Source organism: Bos indicus x Bos taurus, chromosome 4 (genome assembly GCF_003369695.1).
Source record: "Bos indicus x Bos taurus breed Angus x Brahman F1 hybrid chromosome 4, Bos_hybrid_MaternalHap_v2.0, whole genome shotgun sequence".
Taxonomy (NCBI): Eukaryota; Metazoa; Chordata; class Mammalia; order Artiodactyla; family Bovidae; genus Bos; species Bos indicus x Bos taurus.
The window spans coordinates 45,176,139-45,204,136 of NC_040079.1; the positions used below are offsets into that span (position 1 = coordinate 45,176,139).

General features: G+C 36.8%; 1 protein-coding gene across 2 annotated transcripts; it reads right to left on the reverse strand.

Moving 5' to 3' along the window:
- Positions 1–1,027: 1,027 nt before the first annotated feature.
- Positions 1,028–27,965, reverse strand: GTPBP10 (GTP binding protein 10). Of its 2 annotated transcripts, XM_027539308.1 has the most exons (11): positions 27,779–27,965; positions 24,625–24,818; positions 20,848–20,939; positions 20,041–20,185; positions 12,203–12,276; positions 10,141–10,193; positions 7,762–7,869; positions 7,164–7,241; positions 4,982–5,105; positions 3,203–3,290; positions 1,638–1,714 (listed from the first exon to the last, which is right to left on the reverse strand). In XM_027539308.1, the coding sequence occupies exons 1-10, from the start codon at positions 27,809–27,811 to the stop codon at positions 3,220–3,222; spliced, it is 972 nt and encodes a 323-aa protein (XP_027395109.1). In that variant the 5' UTR covers positions 27,812–27,965; the 3' UTR covers positions 1,638–1,714; positions 3,203–3,219. The 2 variants fall into 2 exon arrangements, with proteins under 2 accessions (XP_027395108.1, XP_027395109.1); XM_027539307.1 differs by lacking the exon at positions 3,203–3,290 and having other exon boundaries at positions 1,028–1,714; positions 27,779–27,961.
- Positions 27,966–27,998: the final 33 nt, after the last annotated feature.

A 27,998-nucleotide genomic window follows, 5' to 3' on the forward strand; every position in this document is an offset into this window, starting at 1 on the left:
AAAGAGATGGGCATAACAGACCACCTGACCTGCCTCTTGAGAAACCTGCATGCAGGTCAGGAAGCAACAGTTAGAACTGGACATGGAACAATAGACTGGTTCCAAATAGGAAAAGGAGTACGTCAAGGCTGTATATTGTTATCCTGATTATTTAACTTATATGCAGAGTACATCATAAGAAACGTTGGGCTGGAGGAAGCACAAGCTGGAATCAAGATTGCTGGGGGAAATATCAATAACCTCAGACATGGAGATGACACCATCCTTATGGCAGAAAGTGAAGAACTAAAAAGCCTCTTGATGAAAGTGAAAGAGGGGAGTGAAAAAGTTGGCTTAAAGCTCAGCATTCAGAAAACTAAGATCATGGCATCCGGTCCCATCACTTCATGGGAAATAGATGGGGAAACAGTGGCTGACTTTATTTTTCTGGGCTCCAAAATCACTGCAGATGGTGATTGCAGCCATGAAATTAAAAGATGCTTACTCTCTGGAAGTAAAGTTATGACTAACCTAGATAGCATATTAAAAAGCAGAGACATTACTTTGCCAACAAAGGTACGTATTAAAAAAAAAAAAGGTATGTATAGTCAAGGCTATGGTTTTTCTGTGGTCATGTATGGATGCGAGAGTTGGACTATAAAGAAAGCTGAGTGCTGAAGAATTGATGCTTCTGAACTGTGGTGTTGGAGAAGACTCTTGAGAGCCCCTTGTACTGCAAGGAGATCCAACCAGTCCATCCTAAAGGAGATCAGTCCTGAGTGTTCATTGGAAGGACTGATATTGAAGCTGAAACTCCAATACTTTGGCCACCTGATGCGAAGAGCTGACTCATCTGAAAAGACCCTGATGCTGGGCAAGATTGTGGGCAGGAGGAGAAGGGGATGACAAAAGATGAGATGGTTGGATGGCATCACTGACTCAATGGACATAGGTTAGGGTGGACTCCAGGAGTTTGTGATGGACAGTGAGGCCTGGCGTGCTGCGGTTCATGGGTTGCAAAGAGTTGGACACAAGTGAGCGACTGAACTGAATCTGCTGTTTATCAGTAATCTTTATTTGTGAATATGTTCAAATTCAGGAGTTTGAGGTTTTTCCAAAAAAAGAGAACTATTACTAATTTAGGAGAACCAGGTAATGATAAACTCAAAAACAAATAAAACCTAGTTGCTCATAAGGAATCCTTTTTTATAATATAACAATTATCTCACTAGAGACATACATATAGAATACTATAGGATGTTATTACAGGTGGATAGCCATAATATTATAACCTCTCATTTTTAACCCTCAGTTATTTTTTTATCTGTTGATAAACTTAACTACAAAACATCTTTAAAAATATGTTTCTTGAATGATGGTATATACACCAGTTTAGTAACAACCAACATTCTAAAAAATGTTTGTCAAAGAGCTTTCAAATGAACATAATTTCAATATCCCTTTTAATACATTTAAGTGATATCCATTCTAGGACTAGAAACAGCAGTCTTTGATGGTGGCTCACTGTAAGATACTGTATTGGAAATATGTAAGTTAAGCAATTGCTTCTTATGATATGCATCATTTTCCTGGTTAGTGTGTTCATCCAGAGATTTCCTTATACAGTTCTTTAGTTCATCAATTCCTTCTCCAGTAATTGCAGAGATGGGGATGATGTGTTGGAATTCCACAGTCCTCTCTGGAATCATGTTTTTTTCAAACAGATGAAAAAATTCTGAAACAACACAGATAAAAGCTGATTTTCATTGTCTTTGAAAATAAGTCAAAACTATTCTAGAGGTTTCATTTGTGAACCAAAAACTTAGTTTTTATTTTTTCCTTCTCTAATAAGCTCTTAGCACCTTTGGTTTTTACTAATGACAATGGTAAGGTTCTTGGCACATGAATGGTGCTCAGTAAATATTTGTTGCTAAGTCACTTCAGTCGTGTCTGACTCTGTGCGACCCCCATAGACAGCAGCCCACCAGGCTCCCCTGTCCCTGGAATTCTCCAGGCAAGAACACTGGAGTGGGTTGCCATTTCCTTCTCCAACGCATGAAAGTGAAAAGTGAAAGTAAAGTTCCTGAGTTGTGTAAATATTTGTTACATGAATATATTTTTAACTGAATGAAGTATAAGTTCCCAGGTAATGGTGCAGTGGTAAAAAATTTGCCTGCCAATGCAGGAGAAGACAGGAGACACAGATTCAATCCCTGAATTAGGAAGATACCCTGAAGTAGGAAATGGCAACCTACTCTAGTATTCTTGCCTGGAAAAATTCTATGGACAGAGGAGTCTAGCGGATTCTGGTCCATGGCATTACAAAGAACTAGACACGACTGAGCACACAACGCTCCAATCAAAAGATAAATCACACAAGATGATTTACTTACAGAAGCAATAAATTTTGTTTTGGGGCATTCAATAAAGTAAGGCAACACAGATGCTCTGAGAGAACTTTTCTACAAAAATAAACTCATTTGTGACTTGGGATATTCTAGTTTGCTTCAGCACACAGGTGGCCTTTAACTGTCCAAATTTAGAGACCTATCATCACTGGTACTAGGAGGAATACTAAAATTGAAAACAGTTTAAGGAGAGATCATTTTAGATGAATCCAATATTTCACCCCACTGGGACTGACAACCATTAGATAACTTTTGCTTCTTCTCTGTTACCAAGGCAACAGAAGGGAGGATGGCATACTGATGGGATGGATCAACACTGATGTCACCTGGAAAGGCTGGCTAGAAGAGATTAACCAAATCAATACAAAGCTTGGTTTCTGGGATTCATTTACCCCCAAGGAAAAGAGAGGCTAATTTGGAAACTATCACTGAGGTGACTATATTGTTTTTATGATAGGCCAAAATAGCCACAAACTCCTGAGTTCCCCCCCGCCCCCTGCTTTGGTACTTCTGAAAATTCCCTTTTCTGCAAGATCAACCAGTGATCAGATCTAATGACCTCATAAAACAAATGACATTAAAGAATAAAGACTTTATAAATTTTTGAGGAATGTTTATACCCCCAAAGTAACTTACTAACTCAAGGGCAGGCCCAATATGTATATATATATATATATATAAGGATTTTTACGAGAAGAGAGAGGATTTTCTGGTGCTGTCTGATAGTACTAGTACATTATAATTTATTTTCCTCAATTTTTATCTCAAGGATAAAAACAGGTTAAGTCTATTTAAAAAACATGTTAACCACTTACCTTCCATCCTACTTTTCTCATTTGTGCCAAAGGTCCTCTACTAGACTCAGAAAAATGAAAGCATCATCTCTATACAGTAGAGTTTGTTCTGCAAACATCAATATTTAAAACTATGGAGACAAATTCCTTTATACAAAGTGGTCCATTTAGGGACCAATTTCACACAAATACTTTACAAGTAACAGCATCTTTTATTCTGTGCCACACATACAACTCAAGTTCTTTTTAGAAGATTGATACTCTCCAGAGATCTATAGACCTGGCACTGCAAAGATACATATCTCTTTAGAACTACTAGCCCTGTTATTAAATTCATAATGTACTAGGGGAATGAAGTTCTAGAACTTGTGAAATAAGTTAAAAGTGAAAAGACTTCATAAATATATGCTGACTTTTTCCTCTTCTGATCCAAATCCCATTAACTCTTTAAGAGCCCAGTTTTACTTCTTGATGATACCTGAACTGTTCAGCTCAAATTAATTTTTCATCCCTTCTATGTCCTATAACAGATTGTCCATATCACATTTAAAAGTTTCATATGGTATGTGTTCTTTCTTCAAACACACTTGTTTTTTTTTTAAGAGGAACAGGTTTCATTTTTTTCCCCCACTAATTACAGTACACCTAAAAGTCTCTGCAAATAGTAGGTGTTCATTAGTTCAGTTCAGTTCAGTTGCTCACTTGTGTCTGACTCTTTGTGACCCTGTGAGCCGTAGCACACCAGGCCTCACTGTCCATCACCAACTCCCGGAGTTTACCCCAAACTCATGTCCATTGAGTAGGTGATGCCATCCAAACATTTCATCCTCTGTCATCCCCCTCTCCTCCTACCCTCAATCTTTCCCAGCATCAGGGTCTTTTCAAATGAGTCAGCTCTTCGCATCAGGTGGCCAAAGTATTGGAGTTTCAGCTTCAACATCAGTCCTTCCAATGAACACCCAGGACTGATCTCCTTTAGGATGGACTGGTTGGATCTCCTTGCAGTCCAAGGGACTCTCAAAAGTTTTCTCACACCACAGTTCAGAAGCATCAATTCTTCCGCGCTCAGCTTTCTTTATAGTCCAACTCTCACATCCATACATGACCACTGGAAAAACCATAGGCTTGACTAGACGGACCTTTGTTGGCAAAGTAATGTCTCTGCTTTTTAATATGCTATCTAGGTTGGTCATAACTTTACTTCCAAAGAATAAGCATCTTTTAAGTTCATGGCTGCAGTCACCATCTGCAGTGATTTTGGAGACCAAAAAAATAAAGTCTGACACTATTTCCCCATCTATTTGCCATGACGTGACGGGACCAGATGCCATGATTTTAGTTTTCTGAATACTGAGTTTTAAGCCAACTTTTTCACTCCCCTCTTTTACTTTCATCAAGAGGCTCTTTAGTTCTTCACTTTCTGCCATAAGGGTGGTGTCATCTGCATATCTGAGGTTATTGATATTTCTCCTGGCAATCTTGATTCCACCTTGTGCTTCTTCCAGCTCAGCATTTCTCATGATGTACTCTGCATAGAAGTTAAATAAGCAGGGTGACAATATACAGCCTTGACGTACTCCTTTTCCTATTTGGAACCAGTCTGTTGTTCCATGTCCAGTTCTGTTACTTCCTGACCTGCATACAGATTTCTCAAGAGGCAGGTCAGGTGGTCTAGTATTCCCATCTCTTTCAGAATATTCCAGAGTTTATTGTGATCCACACAGTCAAAGGTTTTGGCATAGTCAATAAAGCAGAAATAGATATTCATTAAACTGGCACTAAATGAATGAACGGGTTTACCTTTAGGATTCTGGAGTTGGTTCATCAGTACATGGAATTTACCCTGTGCATCTGGCAAGTCCATTTTATTTACTGCAAGGAGTGCAGGTTTTGTGTGAAGTTCCTCTTTGTACAACTCTAACTCCTTTAAATCAAAAGAGAAAAACCAAATAACTGTATTAAAATACCTATATAAATGACCTATTTGGTAATGTCTTTCTATACTTTATAGGCCTGGGTATTCTAGGGCCCATTCACACCTCTGATATCAGTAAGTGATTTTGTGCCTAGAGACAAATACAGATATTTGGACTTATATTAAGCACATAGATAAAATTCAGAACTAAATAATGACAATTAATCCTATGCCTGTATTATTCTTGGAAAAAGTAAGTATGCTTAGAAGTAAATCTTTGTGACCATGGATTAGGTAGTGGCTTCTTATATTTGACACTAAAAGTAGGAATAAAAGAAAGAATAGACACAGGGAACTCTATCAGTTTTAAATTCCATACTTCAGAAGGGAACTGAAAGAAAGTTAAAAGACAACTGAAAGAATAGGAGAAAATATTTGCAAATCATATAACCAATAAGGGACTTGTATCCAAATTATAAAAAACTTTTACAACTCAACAATTAAAAGATAGCCCAATTTAAATGGGCAACCAATCTGAATAGACATTTCTCCAAACACATACAAACGGCTAATAAGCACATAAAAAGATGCTCAACAACATTAGTCATGAGAGAAATGCAAATCATAACCACAATGAAATACTACTTCATTCCTACTAGGAAAGTCAAAGTAAAAAAGGTAATAATGAATGTTGACATTAATTGGAAAAACTGGAACCTTCATACATTGTTAGTAAGATTGTAAAGTAATTCAATGCTGCAGTCACTTTGGAGAATAGTCTGGCAGTTCCTCAAAATATTAGATTTACCTTATTATCCAGTAATTTCACCCCTAGAGATATATATATATACCCAAGAGAAAGGAAAACATACCCACACAAAAACCTGTACACAAATGTTCACAGCATTATCAATAATAGGCAAAAATGTAGCTAGCGAATAGGATATAAAAGTCATTAAGGTAAAAGACATCATGTTGTGTTAGAGAGAAATCATATGGCTGGATAGAGAATGCACAGGGTGTTGCTTGGGGAAGCGGGAGAGGGTGCAGGAACAATAGAGATACAGTGCTTGGCAGGAACCTAACTTTGCCTCATATACCATGTTCAGGTTAGACTTCAACCTAACCCATTGCTATGGGGGACCATCAGAGCAGGGAACAAACATCTGCTTGGTTCTTTAACAAAGATCACTCTAGCTGCCTATAAAACATGGCCTGAAAAGAAGTGAGACTAGAAGCAGGGAGACCAGCTATTAAGAAAGGCTGATGATTACAACAGTGCGGGTGAAGACAAATAGCTGCATTTCAGAAAAATTTAGGGCATAAAACTGACAAGGCTTGATACAGGTGGTGAGAAAGTCAGAATCACTATCACCCAGGTTTCTGGCTTACATATTCAATAAGCTTCTGAGGGATGCTGGAAAATTAAAAAAAAAAAAAAAAAAAAGTTCAGTTCTGTGTGCATGCTCAGCCACTTCCGTTATGTCCGAATCTTTGAGACTCCACAGACAGTTGCCCACCAGGCTGCTCTTGCCCATGGGATTCTCCAGACAAAAATACTGGAGTGGGTAACCATGGCCTCCTCCAGGGGATCTTCCCCACCCAGGGATCGAACCTGGGTCTCCTGCCCTGCAGGTGAATTCTTTACCACTAAGCGACCAGGGAAGCCCAAGTTCAGTTCTACACATATTAAATTTGAGAAGTTAATGGGACATCCAATCAAAGATATCTAATAGGCAGCTAATCTAAAGTACAACCAAACTATCTGGGTATCAGAGTGCCTAAAAAGTAGACCGGGAAATAGTCTAAGAAGTAGGAATTAAGTTAAACAAGACTCAGTCTAAGAATTTATATAATAGGGATTTGAAATCCAGGAAGGTTTTATTGATTACAACAGTTTGAGAAGTGGATGAATATTAAGAAACTGGAGACAGCAAGTTTAGATAATTCTTTAACTGACACCAAAGTTTTAAAAAGTAGAGGTAGAAGATATATTTATTCTAATTGTCATATGTTATTTCATACAGTCCTATGTCCCTGAATACTAGACCAGATAGAAAAACCTACTTTTGAAAGCAGTATTATGGTTTCAAAAGCAGTTCTGTAATGAGTTTGGGAAGAAAGCTGAAATCCAGAAATATCAACCTGAAAAAAAAAAGGATAAAAGATTGCCTTTAATGTAAGAATGACAGGTATACAATTCTGTTTTGAAAAGTTTCACTCATTCAAGCTATAAATAACTTCTTAATCTATACTCTTTTGGTAATTTAGTAATGTGAATGAGAGAAATTGATATTTTAAGATCACTGTAATTATTCTTATAATATCACAATCATTAATAAGAAACTAGTACCGATAAAACAACTTATACTAATAAAGATAATCTCATGAAATAGGAAAATAATGCTGTGTAATTTAGTAGTACACAGAAAATCCTAAGGAATCAATAAACCTGACAAATATGGCCAAACTTTCATCTGATACAGTAAATGTTCCATTTCCACACCCATATTATAAATAAATTTGACTCCTATCTAAACAGATGTAGTGGATTAATATATGCTAATACTTTATCTTTAAATGTTATTATAAAAATGTCTAGGAAAACTAAATTCATTGATTCTCACATTCTTTTAAGCATTACATTGATAGGCATATGACTTACAACAAAAAGCAGTTGTTTAGTTCTTTCTATATGCTTGAGGAATTTGTGGCCCATTCCTTTGTTCATATGTGCTCCTTCTATTAAACCAGGAAGATCAGCTACTGATATCTAATACAAAATTAAATGGTTTAATAATAAAAAATGAAAACACAAATCTAATTACATCCAACAATTTTCATATTTCAATTATAAAGTTTCTATTTTGTGATTACCACTGAATTACTGCATCTCTAATAAACCCAAGATACTTTGATAACAAAATAAATGTATTAAGAATCAAAATCCTTTGCTATCAGAAATTAGAGTCCCATTTTTACTTTAACAATCTAAAAATTCTAGGGCTTAGCTTAACATTTATTAATATGAATTCTCTTTAGAATTCCATAAATTATACTGTTCAATATGAACTTTTCAAAGAATTTCAAGTTTTTAAATTCTTAAAAGTAAACAAGGATATTAAATCAGCAGACATTGACTTAGGATGTAAGCACTGTAAAGTGTTTTATTCTATATGTAAATGGTTGTTTGGTTCCACTGTTCCTTTACTGTTCATATTCTACCAGGATTTAACCATTTTTAAAAAGTAAAGGAAACAGTGTCCCTATACTCTATTTAGGACTATTAACCATTATTAGAGTCATTAACCATTATTCAACACTTGTGGTTTTCAAACCTCACCGCATATCATAATCATCTAAGGAACTGCTATAAACTACAGATCCTCAAGCCCTATCCCCAGGGATTTGGTTTCAAATCACCGGGCCCAAGCTTGATTTATCATTGTTGTTCTTAAGCTAGTCAGGTGATCCTGATGTACAATAAGGGATGAAAAACACTGCTTTACACACACTGCTTGTGTGGTTAAAATGTTCGGTTTTAAAGAAAGCTGTAGCTATGTGACAAACCAAAGTACATATAGAGGTCTCATGTTCTGGAATTTTCTTCAGAGGTCTTTTTATTGATTTCCCTTAAAAATTACCAATAATGTTTTCTAAATTCATATTATCCTGCACTTATAATTTTACTTATTATTTAATATTCTATGTAATTGTTAAAGCTTTAAAAAAATTTTTACTATTATACAACTATGATTAATGAATATACATCTTTGATATCTTTTGAATTATGTCATTGGATTATATGAAACTACACTGATACATCATCACTTCAAGTCCATATTTTACATTAGGGTTCGTCATCTAGGTTTTATACATTCTATGGGTTTTGACAAATTTATGACATGTATCTACCATTACAATACACAGAATAGTTTCACTGCCCTTAAAAATCCTCTGTATGCTGCATATTCAACCTTTCTACCTATTCAACCTTTCTTTCCTCCTAATCCTTAGTAACCACTGATCTTCTCTATTGCCACAGTTTTGCCTTTTTCCCAGAACATCATATAGTTGAAATCATACAGGATGTAGCTTTTACAGACTGGCTTCTTTCACTTAGTAATAAGCACTGGAGGTTCCTCTGTGTCCTTTCATGGCTTGATAGTGCTGAGTGACATTCAATTTTGAATACGTACACAGCTTATTTATCCATTCATCTACTGAAGGACATCTTGGTTGCCTCCAAGTTTTGGCAATTATGAACAAAGCAACTATAAACATCTATGTGTGGGCTTCTGAGTGGACCTAAGTTTTCAATTAATCTGGGTAAACACTAAGGAATGCAACTGCTGATCATACATATTTTTAAATTTTTATTATTTTCCATTTTTTGTTTTTATTTTAATTATGCAAAAAAACTATAGTTCTTCTTTACCAAGGAAAAATAAATTTTAATAGCTAGCTAAGACCAAAATTCCATTCAATTAAAAACATTTTTTTTGAACAGTAAAGTGAGATAAAATTACATCCATGAACTTTAGAATATGTTTTTAGGAAATGAAAATCAATAATCAAGTATGGCAATAAAATATGGAATTGCAGTGAGAACAAACACATCAAGGAGAATAAGATACAATCAATGTTATAATTACAAACTGTATCCAAACTTTGGAAGAATTATTCTTATATAATATTTTACTCAGATAGTGCTCATCAGAATTGATTTGATCATGACTTCAATTACCAAAAAAAAAATCCTGCTACTTTTTCCAACACCACAGAAACTGTCAAATGTTATAAAATCTAAGCAATAAGGCAAGTACTTTCATTTCTAACCAAGAGTCTTATTTTAAAAATAGCCACCTACAGGACTTTTCTGCTGGTCCAGTGATTAAGGCTCTGTGCTCCCAATGCAGGGGGCCCAGGTTCAATCCTTGGTCAGGGGAACTAAATCCCATATTCTGCAACTAAGGATGCCAGAGCAGCCAAATAAATAAATAAATATTTTTAAAAGAATAAAAGTTTAAAAAAAAACACCCACCTGTTTGAAATCACTATACATAATTTTTCCAAGTTCAGGCTTTATTGTTGTAACTAAAAAAAAAAAAAAGTACATTAAGGCTAGAATAAAGCATTGTACTCTCAAAACTATCCGAGTGTTATGTATAAAATAAATAATATTTCCTTTCTGTGAACAACCTAATTCAGATTATGTTCTCATTCATTGAAATTAAAGGTATAATTATTTTGGAAAAGGACAAATATAGATTTTTATAATCTGCAAAAGCATAGGAATTAGTGGGCTTCAAAGTCCCTCTCAAACTTTAAGAGCATGGCAAAGGTGTTGAGGGCAGGGGGCAGAATTTAGGTTTCTATCATTTGGGCTACATGTGAAATCTATTAGTCCTTTCTCATTCAGTTATCCTCAAACTTCATCAGTCTAACAGTACCCTCCTTCTATGACTTTCTGCTTTTCTTCTTTCCTTCTCAAAGATCCCCTATTTTCTAACAATAAATACTGGCCAAGAGATTTATAGCAGTTAGTACAAAATTAACTCTACTTTATCAGAAGAGTCTAACCCTAGAATTGTTTGATTTTATTTTTCATGATTTTATTTTCAATAGTTTCCCTGACAGCTCAGTTGGTAAAGAATCTGCCTGCAATGCAGGAGACCCCGGTTTGATTCCTGGGTTGGGAAGATCCACTGGAGAAGGGATAGCCTACCCAATCCAGTATTCTTGGGCTTCCCTTGTGGCTCAGCTGAAAAGAATCCTCCTACGAAGTGGGAGCCCTAGGTTTGATCCCTGGGTTAGGAAGATCCCTTGGAGAAGGGAAAGGATACCGACTCCAGTATTCTGGCCTAGAAAATTCCATGAACTGTATAGTCCATCAGGTCGCAAAGAGTTGGACACGACTGAGTGACTTTCACTTTCCATGTTAATGTCATTCTGTGCCATTTTGTTTAATGAAGGTAGAGATCCTATTATATTCATTCACTTGCTTGCTAAGTCACTTTAGTCGTGTCTAACTCTTTGTGATGCTATGGACTATAGTCCACCAGGCTCCTGTCTGTGGGACTCTCTAAGCAAGAATACTGGAGTGGGTTGCCATGCCTGCCTCCGAGAGATCTTCCTGACACAGGGATCAAACCTGCTTCTCCTGAGGCCTGTGCATTGCAGGCAGATTCTTTACAACTGAGTCACCCAGGAAGCCCATTCACTCACTACTTTTAGTCTAAGCTTCCATTATGCCTTATCTGCTACTGCAATAGCTAATTCTACTAAGTTCTTTCCAGATCCACTTATGTCCCACATTAATCCATTTTATACATTATATGCAAAGAGATATTTTTTGAAAAGCAAATTAATCATTTTTATCCTTTGTTAAAATGCTATAACCTCTTCTAAAGCTATAAAGATCAAATACAGCCTATATGGCCTATATCATAGATCACCTGCATCTCTAGCCTCAGCTTGATTCCTTCATCCCCTTACGACATGTTCTTTAGACAAACAAATCTACGCCCTGCCACCATGAAGCCTTTGTGTACACACTATTTCCTTTCACTAAAAAGACTCCAACCTCCATTGTCTGTCACCAATTAACTCACATTTACTGTTCATATCTCATCCCCACAATCACACTTCCCAAAGAAATCTACAGCAATCACCTACACTCTTTCAGAACACCCTCTTATATTATACCCTCTTATATTCATTAGTAAGTGTATTCACTTCTGTTTACCAATCTTTATAACTCCAGAACTTATTATAGTTCCTGGAAATAAATACTTGCTTAATGAATAAAAGAACTGATCTCTGCCTTCCTAGCATTTATCACAGTGTTTGATAAAGGGTAGGGACTCATAAAATAATAACTAAACCAAACAAATGATTATGCAACAGAGAAATAAATGTGACAAAGTATCCAAGTACCAGGAACTTTCCTGAGAGCTATAGAGGTTTCAAAGATTAATGGGAAATCCATATATTCTGTCTGCCAAGAATTTTCAAACTAAGGCTACCCCAGTTATATTTTATTCATACTCAAAGAAAAATTAGTCTTTAAAATATACCCCACACACTAAAAAATTTGTACTTACATGCATAATCTGCAATTGCAGGTTTTGCATGAGAAATCTTACTTAGCAAAGAGGATTTTCCAGCATTTGGGAATCTGAAACAAGAAAATAAATTCATATTAATATGTCACAACAAATAACAGCATTTTAAATACTTATCTGTGAATTCCTAACATTTCAAAAAACAGACTTCTTGAATATTGCTGGAATTAAAAGCAGAATATAAATTTACAATCTTGAAAAACCTGAGGAATAAAATATACTTATAAAAAGGTAAAGATAAATTTATGGTGAACACCAAAGATGTTTCACTACTGACAATCAAGTAACATTAAAAAAAAAATGTAGAACAAAAGAAACCTCTAGAAAAACAAAAAGAAATTAATAAAAATACCTGCAACTCACTATCTCTAGCCAACATTGACAAAATATTTCTTATATTGTTTTGTGGATTTTTTTTTTTAAACCATTTCATATGGACATTTCACTAGCAAAGTAATGAACCTGATTTAGCTATCATCTAGCTTCAACAAATATTAATACATTCTTAATAACTTTTTAAAAGTTGGTTTATTTAAATAAAAACCTAAATAAGGTCTGCGTATTACAACTAGTTGACGTATCTTTTAAATTTCTCTTAGTACAGGCTCCCTTTAAAACTTGTCTCCCCTTTGCAATTTTATTTTTAAAGAAACTGGGTCATTTGTCCTGTAGTTTCTTTTCCTGTCTGTTTTTTCTGCTGACACACATGGTGCCCTTTAACATATTCCTATAAATTGGTAGATATCTGATTAGATTCAACTTTGCTTCCTTTTTTCACTAAAAGGCTACTTATAGTTGGTTGGCCTTCTTTTTAAACTGAATTATATAAGGTATGCATTTCAAGGGTACACTGTAATTTACTTACCTAATTTCTTATTATTAGGCATTTAGGTGGTCTCAAAATTTTTTACTGTTATAAATAACATTGCAAAAAATGTGCATACAGCTAGAAAGACATACAGCAACAGTAAGTCACCTTAACATTAAGTGCTGCAACTAACAGACATCTCTTTTTTTCTTTCTGAACTAATTTGTTTCTTTTTGCACTAATTTTCTTTCTGCACTAAATGAGCACTAATTTCTTGTCAAACTTTTTTTTAAAAAAGAATTTAAACACTGATGTGAATATCCTTGAATCTTTACATATACCTTTATTCCTTGAGGTAAATTTCTAGATAAGGAAATATTACATTAAAATATCTGGCTGTTTTAAAGGTTTTTATTTTATTGCTAAATATCCCTCAAGAAAAGCCCCCAATGGATGAAAGAAAATACTAAGAATGGGAGCCACTTAAAAGGTAATTTCCTAAAATCATTCAGATATTTTCATTAAATTAATTCAACCAATGGGAATGTAAATTGTACAGTCATTATGAAAAACAGTATGGAGATTCCTTAAAAAATTAAAAATAGAACTACCATATGATCCAGCAATTTCACTTCTGGATATTTATAAAAAAAAGTCCCAAAACACTAACTTGAAAAGATATACGCACCCCCATGTTCACTGCAGCACTATTTATAATAACCAAGATGTGAATGCAATCTAAGGTGTCCAATGACGGATGAAGCACAGAGAAAAATGTGTGTAGGGGGAGGAGGGTGTAAGGCGGGTAAAGGGGGTGAAAAAGTAAAGCATCCAACTGTAGGGAATTCCCTGGTTAACCACGGGTCTAACCACCCCATGGTTAGAACTCTCTGCTTTTCAATGCCAAGGGCCTGGGTTCAGGCCCTGGTTGGGGAACTCTGATCCTGCAAGCTGTGTGGCGCAGCCGAAAAAAAAAATCCAATTGTAAAATAAGTTAAGTCATGGAGATGTAATACACAGCATGGTGATTATAATTAATAATCAGTACTATTTGAAAGTTGCTAAGAGAGTAAATTTTAAAAATTCTCATCACAAGAAGAAAATTTTTTAAACTACACGTGGTGACAGATGCTAACTAGACTTACCACGGTGGTGATAAACATATACAAATATCAGATCATTACACTGTACACCTGAAACTTCTATGTCAAGTGTATCTCAATTTAAAAAATCATCCAACAAATACTGAGCATTGACTTCGGTCAGGCAATATACTAGGCATGAGAAATACAGCAACCAACAGGAAAAATGTTATCCCTGTCTTCACAGCTTTCATTCAAATAATGATCTTTTCTCAAAACTGCCAAATTTTCATTTGGAATAATAGTGTAAATATTTTATGAATATTAACTTGGAATTCTATAAAAAATTTTAAGCTGTTAATGAAGTTCTTTAAACAATCTTCCTTATTAAAACATTCCTACAATAAATTTAGAATAAAATTACACGAGATTGCTTGACTCATTTCCCCTGGCAAAACAGTATTTTCTTATATCCTATTATACCCAGGCTCTTGTAACTTTTTGAAAAGCAATTGCAATCATTTTTGCCATGACTGTCACTAGCTGGACTTGCTTATTTCTAATATTCTCATATATTCATAACAATATTAGCACAGAAAAATGCACCTATTTCCAAAGAGAGCAAAATATAAGAAGAAAAAGGAAGCTAATGATTGAAGAACCAATAACAAATTTTTCTTGAAAGTTACCTAATGAAGATTTTACAGGCTGAAGTCCAACCCATGCAAAGATCAGATTTGACCACAGCAATACAAGTATACTCATTACATGATAACTTGCTTTCAAGGCTCAGTTCATTCCCGAAGCTGGCTTAAAAGTTAAGGGGTATCTGCTTATGCTGGTATTCACATTAGGTAACTTTTTAAGAATACTTACCTAATTAAAAGCACTAGCATACATGTGAAACATTGTGCTCTAAAATCATGATGCCTGATATTAACTAACATGAAGTCCACTTCTGAAAAGCTTAGTTATTTCACTATATGTGGTCTCTAATAAGTTAATAATATATGATGATGATAATGATAGCAGCTACCATTCACTCATTGAGCATTCATAAATCCAAGACATCTGTTATGCTGCAAATGTAATCTTACTCAGCAATAACATTTTTAAGGCAGGACTACTGCCATCCTCTATTAAAGAGAAAACAAAGGCTTAGAGATATTGTATTCAAGACCATCCAGCCGGCCTTCAGAAGATTTGAGATTCTAAGACAAACGGTCTCACTTGAGTCTCCCATCACCACCCAACTTGTATTCACTACTCAACCTTGGTATGTTCTTGTTAGGCTGTAAAGGTATCTTTATGGAAACTGAAACATATTTTTCCAGAAAACGAGAAAGTGAATGGCTGGATTCTCAGTCTTATCCACAAAATCCTATCCAGTCCATAAAGTTCCTAAAAATAAATATTGGGTTGGCCAAAAAGTTCTTTCACAACATAACATCTTATGGAAAAACCCAAACAAACTTTTTGCCCATCCCAATAGTATTACAGAACCTATGACTCATTACCATCATAACTATGTTTTATTGAAAAAAAATTAAATCTGAATAGCAAGCTTTAATGCCAAGATCTCATCTTTCTCTGTTACAACTTCAGCAGGTATGAGGCCTCTGTGAACTCTAAGCCCCTGCTGGTAAGATTTAGACAGGCATGGAATGAGGTGAGGAGTTCAGAGTGTGATAAAAAAGCAGTGAGATGTGAGAAGAGGAAGATGAAAAGAGATGAGAAACTATGGGAAGGCAAGGAATGAAGTGGCAGTTGGAGTAGAGCAGCAGTTTCTGCTCACTTTTCCTTAGGCCTTCCATCTGACTGTCATGGAATGCTGCAGTGAAGCTTGGGAGGGGAAGACAGAGGGAGAGGAGACACGCAAAGCTGAGCATTTCCCTTCCTTTATCTGCCTTCTACCTTGCTATATATCTCCCTCCAGTTGGTGCCAGTACTGCAAACCCTACAGCTAAATAGCACTGTATGATGAAGGTGGAGGCTGGTGAGAGAGAACAACACTGTAAGGTCTGCAGTATTGAGAATGGACAGTTCCTAAACAGAGAGTGAAGGACAGGGGAGTGGTCATTACAAGATCCAACATGGTGCTCACCAGTGTGTAAAGCTAATGGCTGAGATCACCTGTACCAGTCTTTAGCCATCTGATTGATGATACTTCAATACCTCTATTAAAACTTGTAAGAATATCTTAGTCATTTTCCCCCTACTCTTTCTATGTACTTTTTAAGATGTGGTTTCTTTGGATTCCTAATTTTATTCCTAAGATCCGGTAACATTCTTTTACCCTCTTATACTACTGCATTTGATTGATTTTTCTGCAAAAAGATAGGACACTGAAAGATGAACTTCCCAGGTCGGTAGGTGCCCAATATGCTACTGGAGATTAGTGCTAGTGCTAAGTCACTTCAGTTGTGTCCGATTCTTTGTGACCCCTTGGACTATAGCCTGCCAGGCTCCTCTGTCCATGGGATTCTCCAGGCAAGAATACTGGAGTGGGTTGCCATTTCTTTCTCCAGGGGATCTTCCCAACCCAGGGATTGAACCTGTGTCTCTTTTGTCTCCTGTACTGGCAGGCAGATTCTTTATCACTAGCACCACGTGGGAAGCCCCTTGGGCTTCCCTTCGGCTCAGATGGTAAAGCGTCTGCCTGCAATGCAGGAGACGCAGGTTCAATCCTTAGGTTGGGAAGATCCCCTGGAGAAGGAAATGGCAACCCACTTCAGTACTCTTGCCTGGAAAATTCCATGGACTGAGGAGCCTGGGAGACTACAGTCCATGGGGTCACAAAGAGTCATGGAGAAATAACTACAGAAAGAATGAAGAGATGGAGCCAAAGCAAAAACAACAACCAGTTGTGGATGTGACTGGTGATGGAAGCAAGGTCCGATGCTGTAAAGACAAATACTGCATAGGAACCTGGAATGTTAGGTCCATGAATCAAGGTTAATTGGAAGTGGTCAAACAGGAGATGGCAAGAGTGAATGTCAACATTTTAGGAATCAGTGAACTAAAATGGACTGGAATGGGTGAATTTAACTCAGATGACCATTATATCTACTACTGTGGGCAAGAATCCCTTAGAGGAAATGCAGTAGCCATCACAGTAAACAAAAGAGTCCGGAATGCAGTACCTGGATGCAATCTCAAAAACGACAAAATGATCTCTGTTTGTTTCCAAGGCAAACCATTCAATATCACAGTAATCCAAGTCTATGCCCCGACCAGTAATGCTGAAGAAGCTGAAGTTGAATGGTTCTAGGAAGACCTACAAGACCTTCTAGAACCAACACCCAAAAAAGATGTCCTTTTCATTATAGGGGACTGGAATGCAAATGTAGGAACCCAAGAAAACACCTGGAGTAATAGGCAAATTTGGCCTTGGAGTACAGAATGAAGCAGGGCAAAGGTTGATAGAGTTTTCCCAAGAGAACACACTGGTCATAGCAAACACCCTCTTCCAGAAACATAAGTGAAGACTCTACACATGGACATCACCAGATGGTCAACACTGAAATCAGACTGGTTATATTCTTTGCAGTCAAAGGTGGAGAAGCTCTATACAGTCAGCCAAAACAAAACCAGGAGCTGACTATGGCTCAGATCATGAACTCCTTATTGCCAAATGCAGACTCAAATTTAAGAAAGTAGGGGAAAGCACTAGACCATTCAGTTATAACCTAAATCAGATCCCTTACGATTATACAGCAGAAGTGAGAAACAGATTTAAGGGACTAGATCTGATAGAGTGCCTGATGAACTATAGACAGAGATTCGTGACACTGTACATGAGACAGTGATCAAGACTATCCCCAAGAAAAAGAAATGCAAAAAAGCAAAATGGTTGTCTGAGGAGGCCTTACAAATAGCTAGCTGTGAAAAGCAAAGGAGAAAAGGAAAGATACGGGCATCTGAATGCTGAGTTCCAAAGAATAGCAAGGAGAGATAAGAAAGCCCTCCTCAGTGATCAGTGCAAAGATAGAGGAAAACAATAGAATGGAAAAGACTAGAGATCTCTTCAAGAAGATTAGAGATACCAAGGGAGCATTTCATGCAAAGATGGCCACAAAAAGGACAAAAATGGTATGGACCTAACAGAAGCAGAAGATATTAAGAAAAGGTGGCAAGAATACACAGAAGAACTATACAAAAAAGGGCTTCATGACCCAGATAATCATGATGGTGTGATCACTCATCTAGAGCCAGACATCCTGCAATGTGAAGTCAAGTGGGCCTTAGGAAGCATCACTACAAACAAAGCTAGTGGAGGTGATGGAATTCCAGTTGAGCTATTTCAAATCCTGAAAGACGATGCTGTGAAAGTGCTGCACTCAATATGCCAGCAAATTTGGAAAACTCAGCAGTGGCCACAGGACTGGAAAAGGTCAGTTTTCATTCCAATCCCAAAGAAAGGCAATGCCAAAGAATGCACAAACTACCACACAATTGCACTCATCTCACACGCTAGTAAAGTAATGCTCAAAATTCTCCAAGCCAGGCTTCAACAGTACGTGAACGGTGAACTTCCAGATGTTCAAGCTGGTTATACAAAAGGCAGAGGAAGCAGAGATCAAATTGCCAGTATCCACTGGATCATCGAAAAAGCAAGAGAGTTCCAAAAAAACATCTATTTCTGCTTTATTGACTATCCCAAAACCTTTGACTGTGTGGATCACAATAAACTATGGAAAATTCTGAAAGAGATGGGAATACCAGATTACCTGACCTGCTTCTTGAGAAATCTGTATGCAGGTCAGGAAGCAACAGTTAGAACTGGACATGGAACAACAGACTGGTTCCAAATAGGAAAAGGGGTACGTCAAGGCTGTACATTGTCACCCTACTTATTTAACGTATACGCAGAGTACATCATGAGAAACACTGGGCTGGATGAAACACAAGCTGGAATCAAGATTGCCTAGAGAAATATCAATAACCTCAGATATACAGATGACACCACACTATGGCAAAAAGTGAAGAACTAAAGAGCCTCTTGATGAAAGTGAAAGAGGAGAGTAAAAAAGTTGGCTTAAAGCTCAATATTCAGAAAACTAAGATCACGGCATCTGGTCCCATCATGTCATGGCAAATAGATGAGGAAACAGTGACAGACTTTATTTTTGGGGGGCTCCAAAATCACTGCAGATGGTGACTGCACCCATGAACTTAAAAGACGCTTACTTGTTGAAAGAAAAGTTATGCCCAACCTAGATGGCATATTAAAAAGCAGAGACATTACTTTACCAACAAAGGTACGTCTAGTCAAGGCTATGGTTCTTCCAGTGGTCATGTATGGATGTGAGAGTTTGACTATAAAGAGGGCTGAGTGCTGAAGAATTGATGCTTTTGAACTGTGGTATTGGAGAAGACTCTTGAGAGTCCCTTGGACAGCAAGGAGATCAAACCAGTCCATCCTAAAGGAAATCAGTCCTACATATTCATTGGAAGGACTGATGTTGAAACTGAAACTCCAGTACTTTGCCCACCTAATGCGAAGAACTGGGTCATTTGAAAAGACCCCGATACTGGGAAAGATTGAAGGCAAGAGGAGAAGGGGACAACAGAGGATGAGGTGGTTGGATGGCATCACCGACTCAATGGATATGAGTTTGAGTAAACTCTGGGAGTTGGTGATGGACAAGGAGGCCTGGCGTGCTGCAGTCCATGGGGTTTCAAAGAGTCAGACACAACTGAGCGACTCAACTGAACTGAACTTGACAAATGAACAGTAACTATGAAACTCTCTACGTTGGCAATATGAAAACTACTACGTTTAGCAGCATATTCTAAAAGTACACAAACAACACACAATTTCCACAAATAAGAAATAATGCAGCCCCCACATTACCATTTATATTTATTTCCTTCATGAATTACCTCTCTGAAAGCATAAAAATAAAAATATGAATGATACTTACCCCACCAGGCCTATATCAGCTATAAGTTTTAGATCAAGGTGAATTACTCGCTTCTGGCCTTTCAATGGTAAGAAATTTGTAAGTAATTTGCCACCAAGACCTCCTTCTGCTACCAAAAGTCTGTCTTTCTCTTTATTGAGTTCTCCTTAAAAAGAGAGATGAAGATATTTAACGCAAAGGTTAATAAATGGAGCTAATCACTAATGGCACTCTTCTTTCAGATACAGAAGCCAGGAACGTCTAATTTACAAATCTAAAGCGCTTAATAACAGAATCAAGTTTCTATTAAAAGTCTGACCCTGGAAAAACACCTTTGCTAGTGGACGGAAAAGGCTAGTTATTTTTTTCAAAACCAAGTAAATATTCTTGTCTTTAAAATAATTTTTAATCTAGTGGCTAATTCTGAACAACTTTTATGTAATGATTTTAAAAGCTGTTTTACAAACTAGCAACTAAAATACTTAACGTTTTAAAAAAAAAAATCCTGAAACTTGAGAGGTGCTATTCCTTACAGCTCTCAATTTTTGAAAATGTGCACATTTCTCACAATTTTATGGGCTTCCCACGTGGTGCAATGATAAAGAATCAGCTTGCCAGTGCAGGAGATGTAAGAGACTTGGGTTAGATCCCTGGATGGAGAAGATCCCCTGGAGAAGGAAATGGCAACCTATTCCAGTATCGTGCCTGGGAAATTCAATGGACAGAGGAGCCTGGCAGACTACAGTCTATGGGGTTGCAAACAGCTGGGCACATCTAAGCAGAGCACAGCATTATCATTCACAATATAAGAAGCTACAGTACACTTACCTATAATTTTACCATTTTCATCAGTTACTGAAACACCCACAGGTACAGGAATTTCACAGTCTTTTCCTTTGGAGCCTTTCAGTGCACTAACTCTACAAAAAAATAAAGTCAGATTAACATAAAGAAAACCTGCCAGATTAAATGGTTGATGCTTCAAGCAAATTTAATGGTATAGAAAGAAGATAATCAACCTGTTCTTCTAATGCAGATGTTAAGTGGTCAAATAATGAAGAAAAAATAAATATTTTATTTGCATTTTAGGATATTATATCTCAATAAAAATATTAAGTGACGATTTAAGTTACCAAGCTAACTACTAAAACTCATTTTAACTGATAATAAGCTAAAATAATGTATATTTGAAAGAAAGAGATCATTCCAACAACACAAATAAATGTGAAAAATCCATTGATGAATAACAAGGTATTTTTTAAAAATCCCCTCAAATGAGAGTACTTTAATTACAGGAGGCTCATATGGCTATTCTTAAACTGCTCAAGAGAGGATAAAGTGGTACAAACTTCTAACTAGTAATTCCACTTCTGGGAATTTATTAAAAAAAAAATAATAAGTGAACAACCATGTAAACTATTATGTGCACAAAGACATGTATTGCATTGTGATAGTAACAGTAAAAAAAAAAATCAATAATTAAATAGATGAATGACAAAGTAATTTATGTTCTTTCCAATACTATCGGACTATTCAGGCATTCTTAACTATTTTCTGGGATGGGAAAAAAAAGTTAAAAGAGAAGGTTACTAAATTTTGTGCTCCTGTTTTTATATCCCCAAATATTATATACAGAGTTAATTACCTTTGCATAAAGACACAGAAAAGTCTTAGAGAAGTCATGAAAAGGTTGATAATGGTTTTTTCTGGTTAGAAGAATTATAAGTACTTGACCTTTTAAATGTGAGAAGGAAATGGCAACCCACTCCGGTGTTCTTGCCTGGAGAATCCCAGGGATGGGGGAGCCTGATGGGCTGCCGTCTATGGGGTCGCAAAGAGTCGGACACAACTGAAGTGACTCAGCAGCAGACCTTTTAAAAAACCTATTTATTCCTGGTTTCTCTGATTAGGTCAGAACTGCCATATGCATTTTCATGTGCAGGCTCTCAATCATAACACTTGTCACAGTGATAATTTTCTATCGTTCATTTATTTGATAAATATTTGCTCTCATACGAGACTACTGTTAGGTTCCAAGGCAGCAGGGAACACAACAGTTTAGATCATCATTTTATCCTAGACATCTAGTATAGTCACTGGCACAAAGTAGATACTCAAGTAACATCAACTGATTGAACTAGATTGACAAAAATGAATGAATTTGAAATATATTAAAGAAAGATTTAAATAGAACATCTCTCTTACTGGGATTATGCTGCAATTTTTAAATGTAAAGACAAGACTCACTTTTCATTCTTGTTACTGCTAGTGAATATTCTATTAAGATACTTTATTAAAAACATTTGCCACTTAAATTTCAAAACAATTTTATAAACAGCTTTTTAAATAACTGAAATGGTATTTGATCATTTTCATAGTTAAGCAAGCATAAGCCAATTTACTGAGATTAGATTTCATGATGAACGAAAGCAGTCTTTCAGTAGACATTATTAGATATCTGCAATTAAGATCTTACTCAGTTACCAACATTTTGGAAGTGGTGCTTGAACTTGGAAGGGGAGGAAGATTTTTGCCAGATAATCAAGGCAGGCAAGTGAAAGAAAAAAAATACACACACACACACATACACACATGATTAGAACGGAACTAGGTATTTGGTGAAATAAGTTATTTTGAGCATAAGCACAGTAGAAATGGGGTGGAAGACACTGTAGGCCAGATCACAAAGAGCCTGATATGCTATGTTAAAGAGTTTGAATATTATCTTAGAGTGATGGGGAACACTGAAGGATTTTAAATAGGCAAGTCACATTAACAAATTTGATGCTACAGAAAAAGCACTGGAGATAATTGGATAAAGAATCGATTGGAGGTGATGACTGAGACTGAAGACAGGAGACAATCTCGAGAATACCAAAGGATTTTAGAAATGATAAAGCTCTGAATCTTTCTAGTCTCATCTTCCACTACAGTCTATGTTTTCTGCATACCACCCACACTGGCCTTCTTTTAGTGTCTTTTATTGGTATTTGTCTTCTATCTCTAGGTCTTTCATGTTGTTAGCTTTCCTGTAATGCTTTTTCCTCTCCTTCATCCAGTTGGCTCTTATTAATCTTTTAGATTTAAGCCTTTACAGTCTAAAAATTGCAACACACAAGCACAGTAAATGTTCTTTTTAAATCTTTCTTAACATTTAATGTTATATACCATCTTTAGCTCACCACTGATCTAAACAGAGTAAGTTTGGAATTATAGCAACCGTACTTTTCAAAAGAAATTATAGAATGGTGAAAATTTTTACTTTGGGATGTAAACTGCAGGTTATTTCCCACCTGTAACAACAAAATAGCAAAACACCACCCTGATCTTTAAACTGATTACTGAATTCTAATATAGGGAACTCAAAATTTGCCCTATAAAGACTATTCATAAAATAAAAATGCTCAAAAGAAATTTAAGGGGTTTCTCCAAGGATTTCTTTACAAGTAGAGGACTGCTGGATATTTGCGGCAGGAATGTTTGCTATTGTGGTTGCGGCGGGACGTTCCTCACTCTGTGTTGCAGGCTGTTTAGCCTGTGTACGGCTCTTAGCCTTTGCTTACACCCATCCCCCAAGCAAGTGCCACATTCCATCATCTACAATTGTGACAAATAAATGTACCCAAACAGGGGCTTCCCTGGTAAAGAACCTGCTTGCCAATGCAGGAGATATGGGTCCAATCCTTGGTCCAGGAAGATTCCCCATGCCACGGAGCAGCTGAGCCCATGCTCCACAACTACCTAGCCTGTGCTCTAGAGCCTGGGAACCACAACTACCGAGTCCACGCGTTCCAGAGCCCGCGCTCTGCAACAAGGCAAGCAACTTCGATGAGAAGCCCGTGCACCTCCATTAGACAGCAGCCCCCCCTCACTGCAATGAGAGAAAAGCCCTTGCAGCAACCAAGACCCAGAATAGCCACAAATAAATAAAGAAAATTAGTTTTAAAAATATATAGACATATACCCAAACACTTGCTTGGGAAGGGAAAACAAAAAAGGAACAGAAAGCCTAAGCTTTGTACGAAAACCTTCTAAAGAATAACAGAATTATACAGGCCTGAGGAATCATAGTCTGTATTTTGATGGAAGGTTTAAGAATTTTTTTCTTTTTTTTTACAATGAAAGAAAAAATACTCCTATTTTTAAGGCCAACATAACAAAAAACAAACGGAAGATCTTGCTTTCACAGAGAGAAAATGAAAACAGAGACAAAAGGAAAACATTCAAGAGACATAGCAGCAAACAGTCTTTACATCTTAAGCATTGCAGTCGGGTGGAGTAGCCAGGTAACATTCTAGAGAGTTTACTAAAAAGATTGTCAAAGATAATCTCAGAAGAAAACAGTGGAGATTCAGATCATTTTCTGTTTCTATAACGGAAGTGTGAAAGAATATAAACACTGGAAGGACAAAAGTTTAAAAATTTCAGAACCATCTTAGTACTTATCTGTTATTTTAACTAGAGACAAAAATTGTAGATTTTTGCTCAGTTACAAATTCAGGCTATTATTTACTTCAAATTCCAAATAAATTTTTATCTTTTAACTTTTTCTTCTTCTGGGAGGAATTCATTTCATAAAATCAAAATCATTCAGTAAATACTTACCGACTGTTTGCTCCTTCTCCAGCCACAAACCGTTTCTGAGGATATTTATCCTTAAGTTGTTTTAAAGTCATTCTGTTATGGGCTACAACCCAGACGTCACCACCTTTTCCACCTTCTCCACCTAAACGAGGGTAGCCCATTCCACCACTTCCTCCCTTGGTGAAAAGTCTCAGGTTATCAATGAAGTTTCCATACTAATAAAGAAAGAGAAAAAAAGAACATTTGTATACCAAACAAAGATTTGGGAAAGATTGAAGGCAAGAGGAGAAGGGGACAACAGAGGATGAGGTGGTTGGATGGCATCACCAACTCAATGGACATGAGTTTGAGTAAATTCTGGAAGTTGATGATGGACAGGGAGGCCTGGCTTGCTGCAGTCCACCGGGTCATGATGGGTCGGACGCGACTGAGCAACTGAACTGAACTGAACTGATACCATTAAGTGCTTGCCAATTTTGAACTCCTTTCTAGTTCTTTGATGCCATTAAAACTCCTAAAAATATAAAAGGTTTTTCTGTATGCCACATTTACTGTTTTTGCTTAGTCTACCTCCTGTCTGATCTCACTTTCCCATATTAACTCTGTTTTTCATTATCAATTGTTGTCCTTCCTAACCTGAAGGTCTGACATTGGCCCACTTTTCAACAGACTTTTTCCTCTGTACTTTCTCAGTCTGTACTAGCAACTATCACCCAGGTGAGATATTCTCTATTCCAATGAGTTGGACATCTCCACCAGATGTAAGCTTAATAGTCTAAAGCAACTGAAACAAGATCTGTATCTTATACTTGAAATCCCTCAAATATATATCTTATGTATTGAAAGGATAACAGTCACCTTTCATGTTATAAAACAAAATCAATTTTTCCTTAGGTAAATTCTGTTCCTCCAATGTTTTCTCAAATAATGAAACTAAAGCTTCTCTACTCATTGAGCTACATATGGGAATCTTTATACCTGTTTCTCTCCCTGAAGCTCTACTATTTTTCCTTTATAGCACAACTACATGCTCTAGTATATTGACCATTAACATTAGCTCCTAACTGGTCTTTCAGCATCTAGTCATTCCTTCCTCAAAACATATTCTGTCTCACTGCCAGAGCTTATTTTTCTGAAAATTGATCTGATCTCTAAACATATTTCTCCCTTACTCAAAAACCATTCACGGTTTTCTGTTTACAAAATAAAGTCTAAAATTCTCCGTGCTACAGTTAAAGCTTTTAACCTACCCTTCCAGTTTCATTGCCATTCACTCAACCCCTCCTATAGCCTGCTCCTCTTTACTCTATACTACACAATGTACTGTCACTTCTCCATGACATTCTGCTCATGCTGTTTCATCTATTTACAATGTCATTTTTTCTTTTCTATCATAAACCCATCCAAATGTCCTATTTTCTGATGTATTTCTTAATTTCTCAACTTAATATTTACTACTGGCTTAGCTGGGCACTCAGTAATTTTAATTATATATCTATTATTATATACATACATATATATATGTATATATAATGTGTATACACATTGTGCAGTCATTTCAGTTGTGTCTGACTCTTTGTGACCCTATGGACTATAGCCCATCAGGCTCCTCTGTCCATGGGATTCACCAGACAAGAATACTGGAGTAAATTGCCATTAGGCCTCTAGAAATCCTACACTGCATCTAGGGTTTATTTCTGTTTCCCTCACTAAATCAAGAACTTCCTACTGGTCAGATCCTGTGTCTTAGCCACCTGGACTATCAAAATTCCTTACAGAGTAATTTCTTAAATTCATAATCTTCCCATCTTTTAGTCATTTAGTATATAGTTTTAAGTATCAAAAACATCTGGGGACTTTTTTAAAAAATACATACACTCACTGACCATTCTGATATACTTTGGAGAAGGGGATGAGACTAGGGTAAACCAGCACATTTATCAAAAGCTCCTTTGGTGATACTGGTAAATCTCAAGTCTAGACTTGAGATTGCAGTGAAAGTTAAAAGCAAAGTTTCAAAGAACAGGTTTTCATTTGAGTATGGAAATATAGTCATGAAACAGTATAGTAAGGGTGGAAGGAATATATAAAACTGAACTTAAGAGTGAGCCAGAGCATTTTTCTCTGAGAGCTTAAGAATTTACTTTTTAGTTTAGTAGGGCTAGATCAGAAATGCATCACAGGTAAGTGAAGAGGTAGATTTCCCTTGCAAAAAAAACATGGACTGGCAGTGACCGCTATGGCAGTAGTTACACAAGTAGCCTTTAATAATATAACCAGCAAAAAAACGTAGTCGGTCTTTTTTTTTTTTTTGCCTAAGGATTCGTTACCCTAGATACCTAAGTACTATGCTTCACAAGTCTCTCTTCTGACCACCTATTTTGTGGAAAATAGCTGAATAAAGTAAAACTTCATTAACCACGCCTTTCCTCCGACAGAAATAAAACTCTTGTTTTTAAAGTTCCTTACAATATGTGACATTTTTTACTGCTCTAGATTTATCAAAGATTTAGAACCCAAACTTAAAAGGATTATCCCAATCTCGTCCTTAGTAATAATGATCAAACTATGATGCCAGTAGGTTTCAAAAAACATTGCTAGTAAGGATCTTACAGTGGTTTTTAAATCTGAAAAGAACTGCGAATTGTTTACAAAAACGATTCTTAAACCCACAGTGCACAAAACTCTTAGTTTCTCACAAGAAGGCAAGTCAGTTACCTATTTTCGTTTACCGATAAAAATCGTCTTTAGAAAGTTATTTGTATCAATGCATTCAAAGAAAAAATATGTAAAAACAAGTTATGGATATTACTACTTAAAAGAAGGAAAATACGTATTTGAGTCAAAAGTCAAACCTACACTCCACCTATAACCATATCGCGTGCCTAAACGGCAAGCAAGTATCCCAGCCCTGCATCTCACGTGCACACTATGCCCTGAAAAATCTCAAACCCTGTTCCAAACAACCTTCCTAACAAAGATCGGTGATCACGCCCTTCTTATTACAGGCCAAGCCCGAGTTCTCCAGAGGCTAAAAGGACTAAGAAAAAAAGCAAGAAAGAGGCCCCCAGGAAGAAATACGTGGGGAAGGAGGAAAGCGAAAAACCTGCACCCTCAGGTGGGGTTAGAGGCACCTGGCCTCGCACATCAGGCTGAGGGGGTACTAGCCACGGACCTTTCTGAACAACACGCAACTGCAGCGCACCATGCCTGCGAAGAGCGAATATCCCCTCCGGCGGAAGCTGTACTCACAGAAGTACGGCGCTGCCTTTTTACGTCACCGCCGACCACCGCAGCAATTTTGTGTTCGCACGCTTTCTCCCCGCCCCTCGTGCCTGACAGCCATTCCTGCCAAAAGGCGCGCGCGCGCGGGCGCGCTCGGAAACATGCGCATG